A 22191-nucleotide genomic window follows, 5' to 3' on the forward strand; every position below is an offset into this window, starting at 1 on the left:
CCTGAGGCAGCCCACTCTTGGGGGCGTCATGTCCCCACCCTTGGAGGGGCTGCAGCACCAGCACTGCCTATGCCCCTGCTCAGTATTACTGCTGGGTCCCCACACCTGGCCCCACACCTGCCCATGCCCTGCATTTGGGCCTCAAGAGTGACGACACCTGTCTTTCTGTCTCCCCCATTTGAACATAGCCGTCTGGGTACAGATTGGAGCCTGGCCAGGGCCACATCTGGGGAGGTGAGAGGCCCCAGTCCTCCCCTGAAGTAAGTTGGGGCCCGGGGTCCCAGAGTAACAGCACCTGCGGGCAGGTCAGCCAGATCAGAAGCTTAGTTTACAACGGAAAGAAGAGCAAACTACAAAGAAGGGGCTGGGTTGCGGGCCTTCTCATTATCTTAGGGGGACGTTTCTCTTCCTCCCCCAGGCCAGCCGAGGTCCTGATTGGCTCCGGGCAAGCGGACCTGAACTCTCTGCGGGGCCCAGACTGTTATAACAGAGGCGCAGGCTCAGCCAGCTAGCGGAAGGCTCAGGAGGAGGACAGCTCTCCATTCCGGCAGCGAGGGTCCGCCGGGCAGGGGCAGCAGGAAGACAGGACCTGCCCAGACACGGTGAAATTCAGTGACGGAGAACGAGGGACCCCTAAGTGGGGAGAGAGGGGCCGAGAAGAGTTGGAAGGCTCGGCTTCCGCCAGACCCCACCTCGCCACCCCAGGAGGCGCCTAGGCCGCCAGGGGGCGCGCTGCCCACCGAGCTCGCCCCCCCCCCCAGGACCCCGTGACCCCCAGGACAGTCAGAACCCTGGGATCCCGCGACCCCCAGGACCCCACAACCTCCAGGACTCTGCAACCTGCAGGATCTCGCGACCCCCCTCCCCGCCCCCCTACCCAGGACGGACGCATGGCAGGTGAGGCGCGACCCGGCGGGGACGCAGCGCTGCGCCGCCTCCTGAGGTTGTACCGCACCGAGATAGCTGTGGCCGTGGACAGCGCCTTCCCGCTGCTGCACGCGCTGGCCGACCACGACGTGGTCCCGGAAGACAAGTTCCAGGTGGGCCACCCCCCACAGCCGCCTTCAGCGCGCCCCCAGCCCTCCCCAAGCCCCGCTCCTGAGCCGCGCAGAGATGCGCGTAGGTGTCAGATCTCCCGCTGCCTCTTCTGGGTTGGGGTCCTCACCCTCCGGTCCCACTTTGGGGGCGGCTGGGAGCCTGGAAGAGCTCACCTGGTCTTACTTCAGGAGACGATGAGTCTGAAGGACAGGGAGGGCTGTCCCCAGGCCTTCCACGCCCTCCTCTCCTGGCTCCTGACCCAGGACACCGCAACCATCTTGGACTTCTGGAGGGTTCTCTTCAAGGACTACAACCTGGAGAGATATGCCCGGCTGCAGCCCATCCTAGACAGCTTCCCCAAAGGTGGGGCCGGGGGTGTTGTGTGCTGGGTTGGCCTCTGAGTCCTGGCCGGCTCAGCCTCCTGAGGGTTGGGGAAACAGAGTCATTCTGCTAGACTGTGAACTATAAAGGTGGGGGAGGGGGAAGGGAAGCTGGAGAGGCCCTCAGTGATCTGCTGGAACCAGCTTGGATTCTAAGAAGCCTTGCCTGCCTCCACTGGGGTATCTAGCTCTCAAGCTCACCCCCAAGAGCTGGAGAAGGCTCTGAGGTTTGGCGACTGCTTTTGTCTCCACTTGCAGATGTGGACCTCAGCCAGCCCAGGAAGGGGAGGAAGCCCCCCACTGGGCCCAAGTCCTCCATGCTACCACCCAAACCCCCTGCCAAGAGGAAGGGTCTGGAGGAGCCTCGGGCTGTCCTGCCAACTGCCCTGTCCCCGAGGGGCAGCTCCAGCCCAGGTACCCACTGAGGAGTTCCTGGAAAATCTCCCAGGAGAGCCCACACCCCTCCCCAATCAGCTTCTGTCCCACCAGCCCTAGCCCAGGCTGCAGAGGCCTGAGACAGTCCCAGCCTTACTCCATCTGCCTCTGTTTACCCTCTGTGTAATTGGCTGGACACACTGGGTGAGCCTCAGCTCCCTCCTGTCCCAAATGTTGAGCTCTCAGGGTCCTTCAAAGTGGGCAGATGGGTTTTATTTCCATTTTACTGATGAGGAAACTGGAATCTGGGAAAGTGAAGGCTGCCCTCCATCCATCTCCCCAACAACCCCCTAACTCCAGCCCCCTCCCCACAGGGCTAGCCTCCTGGCTGCCTCTAATTCCCCCTCTAGGCTCTCAACCCAAGGCCAAGTCCTCCAAGAAGCTGGACAGCAGTGCCGAGCCACAGCGCGTCCCACTGGGGAGTGGTGAGTAGGGCCCTGGTAGGCCTGGGCAGGGGGCTGCCTACCCTCAAAGGGCTCCTCCTGGGCACTGGACTGAGCTGGCCGGGCATCTCACCCCAGCGGCCTCAACCACACAGCTAACCCCGGAGAAAAGAGGTGCCTCAGGCCCAAACATGAGCTTTCTGGTCACCTCCGCCCCCAGAGCACCGCACCTCAGCACCTGGTTCTGAGACCCTCCTTCCAGGCTTCCCAACCCAACATTGCAGGGCTATTGGTGCTCTCTCCTGGCCCCTCAGCTGCAGCCATCCAGGTGTCCACTCACCAACCCTCTGCTTCTAGAACCTTTTTCCCCTGCTGTCCCCCTTCCCACCCCTACCCATGGTAGCCGAGATTCCAAGGTTGCTCACAGGGTCTTCAACCCTCCTGTTTGTGCCCTTGAATTGCCAGGAATGGGTCTCCCAAGGTCCCCACTCTTGTCCTCACCCACCCACCCGAAACACAGGGGTCCCGAGCCCAGCCTGGTCTGAGTCTTCTGGCCCTGCCCAGATGACAGGTGGGAACCTCTGGGGTTGGCCTGGGAATCAGTATATTCTATAAGCTCCTCCCACACTCCCCCAGCCTGGTGCCAGCCTGGCAGCTGGAACCTCCAGGCATGACACTGCAAGGTGCCTACCCCCCAAATCACTGCTGCTTTGCACCTCATCTGCTGCAGCTCATGACAGACAGCCCCGGCTTCCTCCCGGGCCACCTTCCCCTCCTGGGCTCTCTGCCCCACTCCTCATGCTGCCACTCACTCCATCATATGTTCTAGGGATCGAGAGGTCCTGCCTCTCTCCTACGGCCACACGCCCAGCCCTATTCACCGCTCAGTGCCAGTCAGGACACTGCTGCCTGCATAGCTTCCCTGGCTCCCTGGCTGGACACAACCTGGCACTTTTCTGCCTGCCCCCACCCCAGGGCACTTAGCCCCAGCAGCCTCTCCTGCCCACCCATACCCCACCCAAGGGAGGGCCTGGGAATGGCACTGGGCTCCTGGCATCAGCACAGAGCTGTGTCACTGGAGGGACTTCCATGTTCATCCCTGCCACTATGTCCAGCAATACTGATGCTGCCACCCCCCCCCCCCCCCACATACACTATGGCCCCTCTCTCAGCCAGCCAAGGGGCCGGACTCCAGCGTGTGCTGTCTGCAGGTGGAGGGCTGTCCTCCCCGACGACTGTCCTGGGTGGAAGGAAGGAAGGTTCCTCAGCAAGGCACCCCTCGCTCCTGCCCAGCTTGCAGGGGGTGCTCAGGAGCCCCCTCATGACTGATGGCCCCCTATTGTGGTGGTCCCTTTCCCAGGGATACAGACCATGTCTGCCTCGGTTCAGCGAGCAGTAGCCATGTCCTCCGGGGATGTTCCAGGAGCCCGTGGCGCCGTGGAGGGAATTCTCATCCAGCAGGTGTTTGAGTCAGGTACACTTGGGGAAGGGTGCTGCAGGGAGACACCCAGTGAGGAGCAGGCCCAGGGCTGCAAGGGAGGCATTCCCCCTTTGTAGCTCTGCCAGCTTTGGAGGGGCGGAGGAGGCCAAGAGCTCCCGGTGGTGCAGGGCCTCATCCCAGCTCAGGGTGCCCAGTGTACCTGGATCACCTCCATCCATGGAGTGGCCCCTCCATGACCCTGAGGATCACTCAAGTCTGTGGGCAAGCCTTCCAACCCTCACCGCATCACTCCCTTCTCTCCCTCCACCTGGACGTTTCTCATCCACCTCCCCACAACACCTCCTCCCTGGGTTCCCCACATGAGGAGGGGGCCAGCCACCTCTTGCCCACCTGGCCCCTCCCACAAACCCCAGGAGGCTGATGACAGGGCAGGCCAGCGGCTGTCCTCCTTCATCTGCCCAGGGCACAGCGGTGCCCCCTGGGGTCAGGACCACTGTGCAACCACGTGGTTCACTCGCAGCCCTGCCATGGCCTCTCTGTGTGGGCCAGAGGCTGGACCCTAAGGGCCAGGGGCCCAGCAGCCCCTGGGAGCTGATGCAGCCCTGGTCTCCCACCACCAAGAGTCCAAGAGTTGGATGGAAGAGGAGGAGCAGCAAGCTGGCAGATGACTGCACCAGGCTCGCCTGTGCTGGTCAGGGGTCCTGCATAAGGAGCCAGGCAGGGACCTGTGGGGCAGGAGCGGCCCAGGACCAGTCACCTCTCCCCACCAGGTGGCTCCAAGAAGTGTATCCAGGTGGGGGGTGAGTTTTACACTCCCAGCAAGTTTGAAGACCCTGGCGGTGGTGGTGGGAAGAACAAAACCCGCAGCAGTGGCAGCCTGAAGCCTCTGGTCCGAGCCAAAGGAGCCCAGGGCATTGCCCCTGTAAGCACAGCCTGTCAGTCCATCTGTCCCCAGGGAGGTCTGGCTCTTGGCGCGCACACACACACACACACACACACACACACACACACACACACACACACAACAGCCTCTGGGCTAGCAGCTCTGCTGGGGGAGGGGGTGGTCTGGGAGCTGCTGCCCACCCTCAGCGGCTATGTGGGCTCCTCCTGCCTAGGCTGCCTCCCCTGTTCTTCTTCTCCCTTGCAGGGTGGATGTGACCCGAGGCTAGGCCAGCAGAGCAGGGTCCCCACCCCTGCTGCCCTCCCCAGTGAGCCCCAGCTCCAGCAGGTAAAGCCCCAGACCACGAGGGGAGCCCCCATTACCCCTCAGTTCCTTCTGGCAGGTTCTTCTGCAGAGTTTGTTGCGGTCCTGGGTGCTCAGGTGACTACGCTTCTATTCACAAGGGTGAAGCTTTGTTTTTCGTAGACAGCATTGATTTATTTTTTCTGATAACACACAATTGTTGTAAAATGCAAATAAATCACAGAGAGTCCTTCAGGCCTTTAAAACCATGGAGGGCACGGTGGCACAGCCAGCTGTACTGAGTATCTAACGGCTGAGCCCGTGGAGGCGGGGTCCCTGCTACGGGGTCAGGAGTCCAAGACCTACCAGAGCATGAAGCATGTCCTTGGGTTCCCAACACCATTTCCTCACGAGGTGGAGCCATCTGGGTGTGCTTCCGCCATTGTGACTTATAAATCCTGACACCCAGGTGAGAACAGGACCCAGCCTGCCTTCCAGGGGTCCCAGCTGGCAGTGGTGGTAGGGGGAACAGCCTGGCAGTAGTGGGTGGGAGCTTCTGGAGGTGGTGGCATCTGAGAGACCCCCGAGGGTGCAGTGGGCCTTATGCCAGCCAAAGGTGCAAGGAAGGGGAGGGTCCCAGGCCAGGGAGCAGTGAGCGTCCAGGGCTGACAAACTCTAGTGGTCAGTCTCACCATTGCCTATGTGAGGAAGGGTTGAGTGTGAGTGGTATACAGCACCAACCACAGAAGCCAGGCTTTCTGAAGCTCATGTTCCCAAGGGGGACGGGCCCTGTGGAAGGTTTGTGTGGGGGTCTAGAATCTTAGAAAGTGAGGGGCCCGCAAAGGACCCCAGGGAGCAGACTGTAGGGGTGGGATTTCAGGCAAAAGCCAGCATGGGGCAGGGGAACGATCTGGGTGCCCCCAGAGAGTCCAAGATCCCCAAGATGCTACTGGTGCGAGCCGAGCCATTGGTGGGGGGAGGCCCCGTCCACCCCAGGAGTCCCAGTGGGAGGGGCTGCCTGTCCCAGGAGTCTGGATGACATCTCTCTCCTGCGTCAGAAGAACGAGGATGAGTGTGCTGTGTGCCGGGATGGTGGGGAGCTGATCTGCTGTGACGGCTGCCCCCGGGCCTTCCACCTGGCCTGCCTCTGCCCGCCGCTCCGGGAGATCCCCAGGTGAGCCTGGTATGCTTGTCACCTGCACCGCTGCACCAGGTCACCCCCACCTGCTTCAAAGCCACCTCTACCCTGAGCCTGAATGGGAAGCTTCGTAGAGCCCCTCCATTGCACAGGCAGGAAACAGAGGCCCTTCTGGGAGGAGAGCCTTGGCTCAAGCCACTGGGCAGTGGGCTGGGATCAAGGGCTTTCCCACCAGGCCTCCCCACCCAGCTGCGCTGTCCAGCTGTCCTAAGGGTGGGTGAGGCAGAAGGGATGCCTGAGGCAAAGAATGGCCGCTCTATCTTGTCTCACTCCAGACACCCCAGCCCAGATACCCATGTACAGCTAACCTCCCCCACACATAGTCCCACCCTACAGTGGGGAGCACAAAGGCCCACCAGCGCTGCACCCCCAAGGGTCAGTGGACGCCTGTCTGCCCATGCACAGAACGCTGTCCAACTCCTTGCATCCCTCTACCCTGCCTGCCAGCCCTGCCCTTCACCACCAGCTCCCACAGGTTAGGGTGGTCTGATGGGAAGAGTTCGGAGACCCAAGCTCTAGCCTCAGCCCTGCCCTAAGCTCCTGGTGTGACCTCAATTAGGTCACGTCTCTCTAAGTACCCATTGCTCCATCTCTAAAAGGAGGGATTTGGTCATCTCTTGGCTCCTGTCTGACACTGGCCGCTTGTCATCCTATCATTCTCTTCTAGCTCTGCTGGGCACTGTTCCGTTTATGGAAACATGGGTGGTCCTGGGGATATAAAACAGCCCAGCTTAGGGAGGCCCCTACCACCAGGGCCAGGCCCAGAGGAACCAGTGTAGACCACTGGGGCAAGCAGGGGTTGGGGGTCCTTGGGGATCATCAGGGAAGCACTCAGGGGGACATTGATTGCACCCAGCAGGGTGAATGTTCCCTCATCCCGGGCCCTCCTGCAGCTGGAGGTAAGGCCTGAGCACATCCGTCTGGCTCTGCCACCTCCCTGCCTAGGCCTCAGTTTCCCCATCTGTAGAAGGAGAGTCTTCCCTCATCCTGTGTGTTTGGGAATCTATTGTCCCTTCTGCCTTGTCCTCCCACACCGCTGACTGGTGACACCATGGGCAGTGGGACGTGGAGGTGCTCCAGCTGCCTCCAAGGAAGAGCCCTGCAGGACACACCCCACGCAGAGGAGCCCAGGCCCCAGGAGCCACTTGAGAGCCCAGTATGTATGGGTCCACTCTGGAATTGCACCTCCTGGCCACTCCCATGGGGTGGGGCTGCACAGGGTGGCCACTGCCTGCTCCCACTGGAGAACCACAGCCTGCCCTCCTGGGCTGCCAAGGGACACTGGCCTTTGGAAAGCTGACCACACCACGGCCAAGGCTCCCAGTTGGGGGGGCTTGGTTCTGCTGTCCCAACACAGGAAACCCAGTCTGACCACTAGTGATTTCCTCCAAAAACACTTTTAAGCTTTCTGTTGCAGTCTAGAGACCCGACTGGGTACTTCACATACCCTGGGATATCCTGAGGGTTTACTCCTGTTCCTGACAGCCCCTGAGGGCCAACAGGTGACATTCTAGAAGGGAAGAGGGTGAGGACTTTGCGGAAGCCTGAGAGCCAGGAGGCAAACCCAGGCCTCTCGCAGTAGTCTGGCTGCCACACCAGCTCCCTGGGCTCCCAGGTCCCAGCTGTCACTGGCAGCCTGGGTGGTGTTAGGCAAGTCCCCTGCCAGCCCCTCTGAGCACTGACCTCTGCTTCTAGGTCATCCTGGGACTGAGGCCAGTGGGTGAGGAGGCAAGGGGCCAGCCCAAGGGGCCTCCAGCTGGAATGGATGCTGCTCTCACCTATAAGCACCTGCTGCCCCCACCCACCACACCCCCCTTGCCAGTGCTGGACCCTTCTGCCCTGCGCCCCCTGCTGTGTACCAACGCTGATGGACAGCAGGTGACAGGCCTGAGGGTCCAGGGTGCCTGTCTTCAGGGACCTTAGGGTCTATCGGGGAGTCTACAATCAGAAACAGAAGAGAAGGAGACAACGGCTAGTTATGCTGTGGGGTGGGGGTGGGGCAGCCTGAAGCTGGGAATATCAGGGGTACCAATTAGGTGGGACTCTAGGTGGCAGACTCTGGAGGAGGAGCCAGTCTGGCCACGGAAACAGCCTGGTGGGAGGCAGAATGGCTGGGCACTGAGGGAGAGCACTCAGCAAAGGAGGGCTGGGGCCTCTGGGACCCCAGGGGCAGGGTTTAGGTCAGAGTGGAGGGGAGGCCACTGAAAGGGTGATGCGTTCTGTCGTTGCTGTGGAAACCCCACCCCAGCCTGGCGCCTTGGGCGTTTAGCAATCCCCCTCCCCCCAGTCACAAAGGCAGGACAACAAAGGGAAGATGGCCCAGCATGTTGGGGAGCCCCCTCTCAAGTCCCTGCACTGCCCTGCCCCCCTCCTTTCCCCCTCCTGCCTTCTCTGCGGTGACCCTGTTCTGGCGACGCCTGGTCCAGGCCTAAAGGGGGCCCGAGCCCGCAAAGAGGGGAGCCAGGCACCTGGCTTCTCAGGTCTGCACCCTGGAAGGTGCTGGGGTACCCCCTGCCCTGCTCCGAAACCATGGGACCCACTGTCCTACGGCCTCTTGCCAATTTCTAACCCGCCCGGAACTGCAGCCCAGCCTATGTGAGGAAGAGGCGCCGGGAGCGCGGGGGTCGGTCCCCGGCCTTGGGGGCTGCAGGGTCACGGCTGTGCTCGCTGTTTTCAGGGCGCGGCGCCGGGCGCGCGGTGCGGCGTGTGCGGGGATGGCGCGGAAGCGCTCAGGTGCGCGCACTGTGCCGCCGCCTTCCACCTGCGCTGCCACTTCCCGGCGGGTACTCGGCCCGGGTGAGTACAGTGGGCGCGAAGGCGCCGGCGGGGGGCCAGGAAGAGGCTGGGGGGGGGGTCCCGGGGAGGGACGTGGGAGCCGCGGCGGGACATTGGGAGGGAAGGGAGGGCGGAGGCCCGGCGCCCCCCATCCCTACCACCGCGGGCCCGCGAGCACTCCCAGTACCCACCCCCCCATCGGGCGCGCGGGCTTGGAGGGGGGCGCCCGGCCGGCCCGAGCCCCCGGCAGCCCCACCCTCCCCCCGTCACAGTGCTGTCCTGCGCTGCAAATCCTGCTCGGGGGACCCAGCTCCGGCCCCTGGGGAGGGGGCGCCAGCCCCGAGCCCCGCCTGCCCGGCCCCAGGGCCAGCCAAGGTCAGTGCGGGACGGAGGAGGCGGTATTCGGTATGCCGAGGGGGGTGTTCGCGCTCTGCCGGGGGAGGAGTGCCGGAGCCAGCTCCGGGGGTTGCTGCATAGACCGTGTTTAAAAAAAAAAAAAAAACGGTCTTACGGTCTTACTAGGTTTTAAATCAACTCCTTTTCGGTAAAGAATCCATTTTAAAAGGAAGCTCGCCCTTATCGCTACTAGCTGCGAATTCACTGGGTTGGTGCAAGTCTCTCTCACAATTTACGTGGGTCCAAGCGTCCCCGAAGCCCCCACCCCCAGCCCCTTGAGAGCCTGGGACCCGGAGCCCTGCTCCCGGAGTGGGAGTTAGGGAAGGAGGCTGCCACCGGGAGGAGGGGAGCAGACACAGCGCCCCCTGTTCTGGCCCCCCTCCACGTGTAATCTCGCCCCAACCCCCCAGCTCTGGGGGTCGGGCTATCACCCCCACTCCCCCATCTCCCAGCTTTGTCTCCCACCGCCCATGTTTCAGCCGTGAGCTGCCCAGAGGGGAGGAATCGGCTGAGGCCCCAGCCAATAGTGCTTTCTGTCCTCACAGCTTCCACTTATCAGATGGGCCAGCAGGCTCGGACAGCTTTCTTCTGCGGGGGGTGGGGGGGGGAGGGCGGAGGGGGAGGATATTCCAGCAACAGGCCTAGGTCCCAGCTGCTAAGCGGCAGAATGGGGTTGGGGTCTTGTCCCCAGCTCAGCAGCACATCCTGAGGACAAGTGCTACACTGGGGGGGAGGGGGGGCGGAGGGATAGGGGGCGAAAGGGTCCCCTTGTCCCCCATACAGGAGCCTCTTGCCCCTCAGTAGCCTCAGAAAATCTCTGGGGGCTCCGAGGGGTGTTGACAAACCCCACCCCTCCCCAACCACCCACCCTAACACTCCCTGGGTAGGCACCAGTGCATAGCCTACTCCTGCTGCTGACTTGGCCCTTCTCATCTTCCCGCCCATCTGCCCCTTGTGGGGCCCAGACCCAGCCAGCTCCCCTCCTCTAGGCAGCCTTTGGGGTCCCTTCACCCAGCAGCTGCTTTAGTCATTGACGCCTGGGTTCTCTTCCCTTAGCAGCAAAGACCCGTTCTTTGTGTTGTCTTGTAGAATATAAAGCAACTTTACAGTAAAAAGTTCAAACTCCCCTTTGTCCCTTCTCCACCCCTCCCCCAGGGCTAGTCACCACAAGGTGTAGGGGTGCCACCTCCAGATCTTTTCCTGAAGGTCTCCCCACAACCACACAGCAACCTTTAAGTTTAGCACAAGCAGGCCTCCCGATCCAGACCGTGGGGATGGAGCTCTCCCTTCCCACCCCAGGTCTTGCTACCATTGCAGGTGTCCCCAGCCCAGTGGTGGGAGTAGGGTTGACCTCTTCCCCTTTTCTGGGTTCCAGGTGGGGGATGACTCTGCTGGTCATGAACCCAGTCTGCACAGGGATGACCTGGAGTCCCTCCTGAGTGAGGTAATGCAGCACCTGGCCTGTTTTCACTTGCTTGTCCTTTGCCCCGCCCCCACGCAGCCAGCACCAAGGCTCAGGGATGGGCCACACTGTTCCCTGGATCTGGCAGTGAGGCTGTCCCTGCTTCTTTGGGGCCACCCACACCCACCAGGCACCCGCCAGCACACACAGTCAGCTGAATGCTGCTCCTCCCCCAACTGTCCAGACCCCTTGGGTCCCTGGGAGGTGGGCGGCTTGCAGAATCTCAGCACCAGCACTGGGTGTGAGCTGGGCCAGCTCAGGGCTGACTCCAAGGAGATGACATTCACCTGGGGGACAGTGGTCCCTGAACCTCTGCCCTTCCTAGGGTCTCTCCGCTTACCCTCCCGATTCTGGCTTCACCCTGGGAAGAAAATGGGGCTTGTTAAGGCCAGTCTTTTTCTGCAGGAGGTACAATCTCTCCCGCCATTCCCAGGCCCCCATACATGCCCTCCTCCAGAGTCCAGCACTGCACCTCAGGGGTCCCAGATGACACCAGAGGGGCCTGCCCCTCTGCTGTGGGTGGTGCCGGCAGATCACACACCATGCAGGTGTCTTTAGACAAGGACCCCAGAGACTCTGGGGGCTAAGGGGGTGACTGGAGAGACTGGATGAGGACGCTGTAGCACTGGGGAGAGGGTGGGTCTTGACGTAGTCTGGAGTGCCCTTCAGTGCAGGCCACCCCCACTATGCTGTAATACGGGCTCTTCTCACACTCTCTCAATCCTGTTGGAGCACGAGGCCTCTGTGGGCAGTACAAGAATGAGCTGACCAGCTTACAGGTGGGAGGAGGCGCCTCCAGGTGGCAGCTGTGCCTTGGGCTCTCAATCTGCCGTGTAATACCTTGGACTTGAGGTCCTTCTCTTACTTGGCCCAACCCAAGGGGCCCCACCTCAGTTTCCCCACCTCTGAATTAGAGGATCAGGTTGGGCAGTGCCTTCATGTCATGATGTTCACACTCCCGTGTGTCCTGAGGCCAGGGTCGCTGGCCATGGGTAGTTGCGCCTGTCTTCCGGAGGTTCTCTCATGGTGCTGAGTCCCTTGTTCCTGCCCTGTCCTGCAGCACTCCTTCGACGGCATCCTGCAGTGGGCCATCCAGAGCATGTCCCGCCCTCTGGCCGAGGCGCCCACCTTCTCATCCTGACCCCAACTGCTCCGGCTCAGTGGGCAGTAAGGGGAGACCATGGGCGGGCGCCAGAGCCATGAACCTCCCTCCCTCTGTCCCTGCAGCCAGCAGGCAGGGGGAGGGGCAACGAGCACCCAAGGTGCTGAGGTCACCACAGTTCCATTCCTTGAGGGCCCAGGGGACATCCTCTCTCACCCCTGGGAGCTATGCCGGGTCAGGACGGAACAGCTGAGAAATTCCAAATATTACCAGCACTGAGCTTGCCTGGTGTTTGTGACGCGCAGAGCAGTCACTAGTGCTGAAATTAAAATCCTTCTCTGGGCTTGTGAGCCGGGGACAAGGACAGACTTTCATACACGCATCTCCGCAGTCATGCGTTCACTTTGTGATTGTGTCTGCTTGATGTTTAAAACTGAATGAATAAGATTACTGGACCAAAGAGTGCCGCCTTGAAACCAGGTCCTGCCTCCCTGCAGCCTTTACCTGCCTTATTTTGCTCGTCACAACCTGACATTCTAGTAGATGTCCGCTGTTTGCTAGTATTTGTCCAGCATTCCATAGGAAGGGAGATGGCTGTGATCACCCAGCCCCTGAACAATGTCTGGTCACATAGCAGACACTGGCTAGCTCTTGTTGACCGGTGAGTAGATATATGGGTGAACCAGCTGTTCATACAAGCGGGAGCCTTCTGCAAAGCATGTTTTACCCAGATAAACACTGGCCATGGACCGGTTTACAGGGGATGAAGGTGTGGCTCAGAGAGGTCAAATGGGTTGCCTCAGACCATGTCTCTGGTGAGATCACACTGCCTGCAGCCACACGGCTTAACAAGATTACGACTGAGACTGTTGCAATGCAATGAATCACTTTTGTGTGGCCTTTCTCAGCATGGTCCTGTAATTCTCGCGCAAGTGATTGGGTGGGATTGGGCAAATAAGGCAATTGTGGCTCACTCAGGGGATGTGGTTAGTTTTGCCATCCTGCTAGGCTTGAAATGAGCCATCCCAAAGGTGGAAAAGAGAGGCCCTCACCACTACCAAGAGCAGCACGCATCCTTTGGACCCGGGATTCCTGTGCTGAGAAGCTCCTGGAACCAGGAGGCTGAGAGAGAGAGCGGTGGAGTGGGGTGCCTTGGGTTACTTACTGGCAGAGCTGAAAGAGCTTTGTAACACTGGCCCAAGCAGGGCAGAGGCTGAGGGATCAGAGAGAAGCGTGCCTCTGGGCACAGCTGAGAAGAGGCTGTCCTGATGGAAGAACTGTGTCCTGAGTGTTCCTGAACCTGAATTGTAATAAACCCTATAACTGTGAGTATGGTCTGTGAGTTCTATGTGGCCACTGCATGAATTATTGAATCCAGCAGAGAAGTAGAGAGTGCCCTGGGAGGGAAGGTTGGTGTCAGAACTGGTAAAGATGGAGGAGAGAGGAGGCATGTCTGACCTCCCTTCGTAGGAATCAGCCTTGGGCTGTTGATCTTGGTTCTCCTTCCCACTGTGAAGTTAAAGGAGGCCAGATGCCGCTGCCACATCATTTTTACAACTGTTTACATTAACCTGGTTTTACTGTTCCGGCTGATACCCCAACAATGGCGAAGATGGTGTGGGACTGGGCACTGTTTTATTCTGTTGTAAAGAACACCGTGAGTCTGAGTGGACTTGACTGCAGCTAACAACAATGAGCAAAAACAGCAATAACTGTTCCAGCAAGCTCTTCCCCAGGAAGATAAAGTTTTGGAAAGCTTTATTGTTTATTTCAAAGACTCCCTGAAAATCCATTTGTCCTAACTGCTCAACTGGCCCCCTTTCCAGAACACCAGATTGCTCAACTGTGCAAGCCGCTCACTTATCCGATGGCTCCGTGCTCACTCCTCAAGTCTCCTTCCGAAGCCTCGGCTGGCCCTCAGGAACCTTGCCCAATCCCGATCAGAACCTGACCCTGAGAGACCCACCTTCAGCCAGATTCTAACCCTTCTAAATGTCAGCCCTAAATGCCCTTTTTTGGAAACTTCTCAGGCCCCATAAGGGTGTTGCTGTCCTCACTGCAGTAAGCTGGGGTGAGCAACAGGACACACAGGGTCTCTGGAGGAGTCGGCAAGGACAGGTCCTCTCACTGCCCAGGTCCAACAGGACAAAATGCTGCCCGGTCCCGCACCATCTCTATGACTGTCGGTGTGTTGGAGTACATTGTTGTGGCTACTGTGTCAATCCATCCAGTGGAGGGTTTCCCTGGTTTTCATCGACCGTTTCTAGCAACTGGTCCCTTGTGATGACATGTCCAAAGTAAATCAGCTGAAGTCTCACCATCCTTGCTTCTAAGGAGCATTCTGGTTGTAGTCCACCAATATTCTTGTAAAACTTCGAACCGTACCCAAATGTATCCAAAGCCAGCGCCTCCCTTCCTTCTGCAGAGCTACTCCTGCCATCGGCCTGTGCCGCTCTGGTGCGTCCTCCCAGATGGCTTTCGTGCACCGTGTACAAGCACTCTGCTCGTGGCTAAGACTCTTGCTCAGCACCCTCTGAATCCTTCTAAAGGGGAACCTCTGGACTTGATGCAGCTTCCTCTGAGCTCTGACTTTATGGGGCTCAGTGCCTTACTGCCTTTGCACTGTTGGACAACTCTGGGAGTTGTAGATTGCTGAGCAATACAAAATAATTCTTGTCCATAGACATGTGCATTTCTCCAGGGGAGGGTCAGTGTTTTTCCCTCCCCCAGGGTGGAAGAAGCCAGTTTTGCTGAGTCTGTTCACACATCCTTTCAATATTCCTGATCTATAAACGTGTCTCCGAATTCTTCTTTGAACTGGCTGGAACATCTTACTGCTTCCTCAATAATAAGGTAGACAAAATTCTTAACACATCTTAGGTCAAGTAGATACATGAGATTAAATGGGCAGCTCCTGTCCAGAGGCGAGATGAGAAGGCGGAAAAGGACAGGAGGTGGCTGAATGGACACAGGAAATCCGAGGGAGAAATGAGGAGTGTGCTGTCACATTACAGAGAGAGCAACTAGGGTCACACAACAATGTGTGTATAACTTTTTGTTTGAGAAACTAACTTGAATTGTAAACTTCCACTGAAAACACAATTAAAAAAAAGGAAAAAACAAATAAAAAATAATACATATAAAACCATAAATAAAATAAAATTATCCTTTAACAATTCACCTAAGAAAAAGGGTACAACTACATATTCCCAGATGTCCAAGGTGGTCCTCAGGCTGATGAGGTTTATGGTGAGTCTTTGCCTTTAAATGTATCAGTATTTTTTATGGTTAATAAGTTTCGCTGTGTGATTAAATAAAGGGAGATACCGAATTGTGTATTTCGAAATTGGTGAGTTGGTATATGCTTTGTTATGTATGTTTTCACCACAATAAAATTTAAAAAAGAAAATAAATGAAGGGACAATAGAACACTGAAAATACCTATTAATAGTAAAAATGAAAGGACAATAGAACACTGAAAACACCTATTAGTAGTAAAAATGAAAGGACAATAGAACACTGAAAACACCTATTAATAGTAAAAGGAGCCAGCTTGGTTTGTGGAGATATGGGTGGGGGTGGTGTAGATGGTGGTGGAGGTGATGGTATGGGGGGGGTGGTGGTGGGAGCACTGGGCATGGTGTCCTTTCACACTGGTAGTGGTGGGCATGGTGTTCTTCCTCCTTGTGGGAGGCCACAAGGGGGTGGAAGAGAATCCCCTTTGGGTCTCACTTCTGGGCTGGCCTTCCTGCTTGGAGTCCCCAGAGAGGTCTCTTCCCAGGTCCTTCCTGGAGCTAGGCTTTCTACCTAGTCAGGGATTGTTCTGCTGGCCCTGGGCCAAAACAAACATAGTAAGGGACTGAGAAGATCTGAAAATCATTCACGGTCATTCTTCCTGCCTAATGGAACCAAAAAGGCCTGCCTCCCCAGCTGCTCCCTGAGCGACTCCTGGCCCTCCTGCCTGCTTTCTGGGTGAAGCCCCCCGCCAGTGCATCCAGATCCAGGAAGCCCCCCTCAGCTGGAGGCCAGCTCTCCTGACCACCACGGGATACGTCACTACAGCTTGCGGGACCCGCCCCCCAGCCCCTGCATGCCTCTTTGGAAGAGTCCCTGGAGTGGTGGATGGGCCCCCTGAGGCTGCCCCCACCCAAGGCCCTGGTTTGCAGCAGTCCCAGCTTCTCTCTAGACCCTTCCCCTATTCCCAGGAGCAGGGCTTCCCTGCTGGGCTGTCGGATGGGACCTCTACACCCACACCGCACAGCAGTTCAGTTTCCTGCACTTCAATGGAATTGGGTGGAGATTGTTCCCAAAGAAGTTTACTACAGCTTTCTGGGGAAATATATGGATGAGCAAAGGTAAGTGGTGGAATAGACATGATATGCTTACCCAGGAGACAGTGAGGTCTCTTCCTGCCTTGGGGCCTGGTTTAGGCGCCTGCCTAGGTCTAGAATCTTGTAACCTGACCCTACAAACACCAGTAAATTTCCATTAGTCTTTAATCTAGCCCAAGCCAGATTTGGCCCACCCAACATGGGCAGAAGGGCCAACTGGGAACACTAAGTGACCTCAGTAAAGGATGCAACAACAGGAGGAACGAATCAGAAGGAAAATCATCACCCAGGCCCTATCCTGAAGCGAGAGGTCCAACAAGAACCATGTCACCTCCTATTTCCTGGCCGCCTTCTAGATTTTTCCCTCCTGAGTACGCCTGCGCAGCCACCATCTTGATGCCCAAATCACATAAAAGCCCTGCTTCCCTGTAGCTCAGGGAGCCAGATCTGAGGAACTTCCTCACAGCTTCTTGCTCTGCGCATTGCAATTAAAGTTACTTTCTCTTTTTCAAAGACCAGTGCCAGATAATCGGCAAGTATGAGTGCGCCAGACAAGGACCCACCTTCCTGGATTTGGTAAGAGTCTTGGAGATGAGTTGGGGAAGGGGCAGCAGCTGGGGGGTGGGAGGTACTGCTGCTCCCAGCCTCCCTGCCCTCCTGCTTCCCCCCTCTGCCAGGTAGGCAGCTTCCTGGTGGGCAGCCTCGGCTTGGTTTAATGCTCTGCTATCGGTGTTTTGAAATTATTAGTATTTCTGAACAAAGGGCCTGCACCCAGCCCATGCTCCATGGGGCCATGGCTGAACAGGCAGATGAAGAATGCAGTGGAAGGGGGCATGATACTGGCTCAGGAAAAGGCAGTGTTTGACTTAGGAAAGCAGCCCAGACCCGGAACTCCTACCTGATTGCCTCTGAAGTCTTAGGGGGATTCAATCATCCTTCAGAAGTTCTGCCTTGTGACTGGAGCTCTCAGGTAACCTGTCTGTTAACCTAGGTGTTTTCAGCAGTGATTTTTCAGAGGCCTCTCCCCCATTAATTCTCAGGCTAGGGGGACTCTCACAGAGCCTCCATCTTGGGAGGGTCAGGGCTGGTGCCTGTGGGCAGTGGGGCCCCTATGGAGATCCCTCACTGGGACTCGAGGAATGACTGCTCAGCCTCTGGCCACCAGGCCTTCTGGGAAGCTCAGATGGCCTCCCCGCTGACCTGCAGCTTTTCTTACAAACCCCTCCTACCTGGCTTTCAGCTGCCAGAATAACTAATTGGTCTACAATGTGCATTAAAAGTCAACATACACGTTTTTCAACCGAGCTTAAGCCCTTCCTTAGACCAAAGGAGGAAGACCCAGCCCAGCAATACCAGGTGCTCAATATTACCCTGGCCTGTGCTCCTCTGCAGACTTCAGACCTCTCTTGGAGCACCTGTGTTTCATGGCCACTCCCTATGTGAGTCTCCTGGGGCTGCCATAACAAAGTGTCACAAACTGAGTTGTTTCGAACAACAGAAATGGATGCTTTCACAGTCCTGGAGGCCAGAAGTCTGAAATCAGGATGAGGGCAAGGCCATGCTTTTTTGAGATGAGATCATCCTGGATTATCCAAAAAAAAAAAAAAGAGGGTCTAAATCCAATGACAAGCATTCTTACAAGAGAGAGGCAATGAGGTGTTTGAGACACACAGAGGAGAAGGCCATGTGAAGACGGAAGCAGAGATGGAGTGATGTGGCCACAAGCCCAGGAATGCCTGGAGCCACCAGAAGTTGGAAGAGGCAAGGAAAGATTCTCCCCTGGAGCCTTCAGAGACAACATGGCTCTGCAAACACCTTGATTTCAGACTTCTGGCCTCCAGAATTGTGAGAGCATAAATTCCTGTTGCTGTAAACCCCTAGTTTGTGATGCCTTGTTGCAACATACCCAGGACATGAAAACAGCGTCACGGGGGTTGACTTAGCCTCATCGCCAGCTCCTGCCTCTCTTCTGCTGCCCTCACCCAAACCTCACACCTGAAACTAGCTCCTTTTTTCTCTTACAGGTTCAGGTCCCTCTTGCCTGGATAAGCCTTCTGTAACTATGTCTGGGGATGATAACCACAATGCCATTATCACATCAATACAAATTGACCCTAGTTCCTAGTTGGTGTTCAATCTCCCAGTTGCTCATAAATGCCCTTTTATGGTTGGTTTGTTCAAATCAGGATCCAGACAAGGCCCTATATTGCATTTGTTTGTTAAGCCTCGTAAGTGTCTTTTAATCTATATAAGTGGCTCTCAAATGGGAGATATTTCACACCCCACCCCCCCAGGGGACATTTGGCAATGTCTGGAGGCTTTTTTGATTGTCACTACTAGCATCTACTGGGAGGCAGCCAGGAATGCTGCTAACCATCCTACACAGAACAGGACAACCCCACCACAAATAATGACTCAAACTGTGATCTTCAAGGTTGTATGTCAATTTGGCTGGGCCATGATTCTCAGTGGTTTGGCCATTACGATGTAGTTTGGCAGTCATATAATGATGTGGTCACCTCCATAACGGAATCTGCTGTGAGTAGCTAATCAGTTGAAAGGAAGTTTCCTTGGGGGTGTGGCCTGCCTCCAATATAGGTGAACTTTTTGGCAAGGCTTACAGGCTTTTGCTCACACTGAATCCTGCAGCTGGCTCCTATTCATCTGGCCTCCAGTTCTTGGAACTTGAGCTAGCAGCTTACCTGCCATCTTGCCTTCAAATCTTGGGATTCGTCAGTTTTTGCAGCCTGTGAGCCAGAACCCTGCTGTCTGACTTGCTGATCTTGGTTTTGCCAGCCCCTGCGGCTACATGAATCAGGAGAAGCCTCCAGCCTGACCCATGGACTTGGAACATTGCAGCCTCTACAACCTTGTGAGCTATTTCCTTAATATTAATCTCTATATATGTTTATACACTTTACTGATTTTGCTTCTCTAGAGAACCCAGCCTAAGATACAGTCTAAAATGTCAACAGTACTGAGGTTAAAGAGGAGACCTGGTGGCACAGTGGTTAAATGTTTGGTTGCTAACTGAAAGGTTACTGGTTCAAACCCACCAGCTGCTCCATGGGAGAAAGATGTGAAAGTCTGCTTCCACAAAGATTTACAGAGTCAAAAAACCTATAGGGCAGTTTTATTCTGTCCTGTGGATTTGCTATGAGTCAGAATTGACTTGACAGCAGTGAGTTTTTATTTTATTTTTTTTGATGGGGTGTGGAGAGGTTACTGAGGTTGAGAAACTCTAATCTATATGTTGTATCAGAATCAGTTGCCTTGAGTTGACTCTAACTCATGATGACCCCATGTGCATCAGAGAAGAACTGTGTTCCAGAGTTTTCACTGGCTGATTTTTTAGAAGTAGATCACCAGGCCTTTCTTTCTTCTGAGGTGCCTCTGGGTGACTTGATCCTCCAACCTTTTGGTTAATAGCAAGTGTGTCACTGTTTGTACTACCCAGAGAATCCTGATCTATATGTTCCCCCCTTTTTTCCGTAAATATTTAAATATGCACACGTTTGTCCCATATTGGGAAAATTTATGTTTATTCCCCACATATTCCTGGCACTTCTGACCTATTCATGTCTTACCCAACATGGTCAAACTTCTTGAAAGACTTGTCTATATGGATTGAACACGTGTCTAATTTCGCTTTGTGTTGAGGGTTCCCAAGACCATGCCCAGGTTCAGAGATTCACTAGTAGGACTCCCAGGACTCAGCATATATTTGTGCTCACAGCTATGATGTATTACAGCAAAAGGATATCAAGCAAAATCAGCAAATGGAAAAGGCACGGGGGCAAAGTCCAGAGGAAACCAGATACAAACTCCCAGAATTCTCTCCCAGTGGACTCACGTGAAATGCACTTAATTACCCCAGCAATGTATGAAATGTCCACCAGAGAAGCTCCTTAGAGATTTTAACATGGTAAAGATCAAGGCAAACTAAAAGAAATAAAGCAAAGTAAATAAAAAAGAGACGCTGAGGGAGGGAAGAATATTAAATAAAACAAAACTATCAATATTCTTAGAGAGGGAGAGCTTGTATCTACAAAACAAGAACAGGACACTATGAAAGGGAACACTCAGAGAACAACAGCAACAACAATGAAAACTTTTAGAAATAAAAACCACGACAGCAGAAATGAACACTTTATACAGGATTGAAATATCACATTAAGGAAACCTTTTTGAAAGTAGAACAAAACTGAGTTAAGAAATTAGAAAAAAAAAGAAAGTCATGTAGAAGATCATGGGAAGTCAACCCACACCAAGGCACATCATTGTGGAATCTCCTAACACCTGGGAAATAGAAGATTCTTCAAGCTTCTAGAGAGAAAAAATTGGATCATGTATAAAAGACGAGGAATCCGAATGGCTTTGACTTCTCAGTAGCTACGTTAGAGTAAGTCTTCAAAATTCTGTAGGAAAATGGTTTTCAACTTAAAATTCTATATGCATCCAAATTTTCAATCAAGTACAAAGGTAGAATAATGGCATTTTTATACATGCAGACTCTCAAAAAAAATTCCCTCTATTAGCCGTTTCTCGGGACACTCGTGGAGGATATATATTACTCAAGCACAGGAGTAAAGAGGGAGAAGATTCCCAAGGCATTGACCGTGAGCTCCAGTAAGAACAATGAGTGGTGAATGGTGATCCCAGGATGACAGCTGTGCCTCAGAGGACGAGGGCCGCAGTCGGCACTGGAGCAGTTGTGCATGGAGAAAATGTAAGGGCTGTCCTTGCTAATGCCTTCCTGCCATTGTTCCATCTCCTTAACCTGAGGCCAGAGGGCAATGAGTGGCCCAGATCCCTATCTGTGCCAACTCGGCTTAACCACTGACTGGTGAGCTTTCTCTTTCTTGTACTTCACTGCTGTGCAATGAGCACATGCATTTCAACTCAAAGGCCTGCTATGGTCTTCTCCTAAGAGCCAGAGGTGGACTTCTGTAAGCTGAATTTAGGCACTGGCTTCTAGTGAATGAAATGTGATGGAAGTGACAATATGGGATTAAGCCACAGAAAGCATTGCTGCTTTTTCCCCTTGAATCACTCACTGTGCAGGAAGCTGGCTGTCATGTTGTGAGGACACTCAAGCAGCCCCATGGACAGAACACTGGGGAGGAACTGAGTGAGAAACTGAGGCTTTCACCCACAGCCATATGAGTGTGCCATCTTGGAAGTGGATCCTCCAGCCTCGATCAAGTCTTCAGATGACTGGAGAGCCTCACTGAGGTGCCCTGAATGGGAGTGAGGCCAATTATGGCCCAAAGCAATGAGCTTCTTGAAAAAGAAAGTTGAAGTAAATATGGGCCTATAATTAAATATTCTGCAAGAGTCATTTTCGATAAGTGCAGAGAAGCCAGGTATGGAGTGTTTGGCAAAGGAATGACTCTCCCTTACAGAGTCAGACCTGGGTGCTCTTCTTCTCTTTGGTCTAATTATAGCACAGCTATGTAGTTTTTCAAATGCTTGAACAGTTTTGTTAAGGGTTTATATTTAACAGCACCTGGACAATTATGAAATAGACCTTCCATGAATGTGATATGTTTGTTAAACTGAACATGTTTAGAAATTTAAACAATAAAGATGTCCATGGTCAGAACAAGTCCGCCCAAATTCCGAACTAGTGGGGGAAGCTGGCCACCGCAGTTGTCTGGTGGCTTCGGCACTGAAGTGGGTATTGGGGTCCCCTGGGTTGGGGGTAGCCATGTGGGCAATTCTGGAGAGGGACATGTTTGGTCCAGCGTGCCTGGCTCCAGGAGGACCCTCTCTGCCGTCAAGCCTGAGCCCTGCTCCCACCTTCAACTCCTCTTCTAAGGCCACTGGGGGAGGGCTGCGGGACCTCCGTGCCCCTTGCCTTTGCTGAGGCCGGGCTACCAGCCCCAGCCCCAGCGCTGGGCAGCGGGGTGACCTCGCATGTCCTGCTCCTGTTGGCAAGGCCCCAGCGATCCCATCCGTCAAAGGTGGCACTTGGGGCACTGGGCGGTGGCGGGGCGGTGCGCAGGCAGGGTCGGAGAGCAGGGGCGGGGCCGGTGGCCACAGCGGGGGCGTGGCGGGCGCGGTG

The 22191-nt window shown here is 55.4% G+C and overlaps 1 protein-coding gene across 2 annotated transcripts; it reads left to right on the forward strand.

The window, feature by feature from the left end:
- The first annotated feature begins 518 nt into the window (after nt 1-518).
- Nucleotides 519-15137, forward strand: AIRE (autoimmune regulator). Of its 2 annotated transcripts, XM_049875000.1 has the most exons (14): nt 519-1040; nt 1227-1401; nt 1677-1832; nt 2204-2278; nt 3597-3710; nt 4448-4599; nt 4825-4998; nt 5922-6034; nt 7118-7214; nt 7754-7936; nt 8736-8854; nt 9106-9208; nt 10605-10673; nt 11752-15137. In XM_049875000.1, exons 1-14 carry the CDS (start codon nt 891-893, stop codon nt 11830-11832), a joined length of 1761 nt encoding a protein of 586 aa, XP_049730957.1. In that variant the 5' UTR covers nt 519-890; the 3' UTR covers nt 11833-15137. The 2 variants fall into 2 exon arrangements, with proteins under 2 accessions (XP_049730957.1, XP_049730958.1); XM_049875001.1 differs by lacking the exon at nt 9106-9208 and having other exon boundaries at nt 11752-11838.
- Nucleotides 15138-22191: the final 7054 nt, after the last annotated feature.

The sequence above is a fragment of the Elephas maximus genome, chromosome 2 (genome assembly GCF_024166365.1).
Source record: "Elephas maximus indicus isolate mEleMax1 chromosome 2, mEleMax1 primary haplotype, whole genome shotgun sequence".
Classification (NCBI taxonomy): Eukaryota; Metazoa; Chordata; class Mammalia; order Proboscidea; family Elephantidae; genus Elephas; species Elephas maximus.

What these genes read in the sequence shown, in the direction of transcription:
- AIRE (XM_049875000.1), top strand. Translation starts at nt 891, where the DNA reads ATGGCAGGTGAGGCGCGACCCGGCGGGGACGCAGCGCTGCGCCGCCTC. An exon ending in TCCCGGAAGACAAGTTCCAG is followed by an intron (nt 1,041 to 1,226) that starts GTGGGCCACCCC and finishes GTCTTACTTCAG; the next exon opens with GAGACGATGAGTCTGAAGGA. An exon ending in CCGCTCCGGGAGATCCCCAG is followed by an intron (nt 6,035 to 7,117) that starts GTGAGCCTGGTA and finishes CACCATGGGCAG; the next exon opens with TGGGACGTGGAGGTGCTCCA.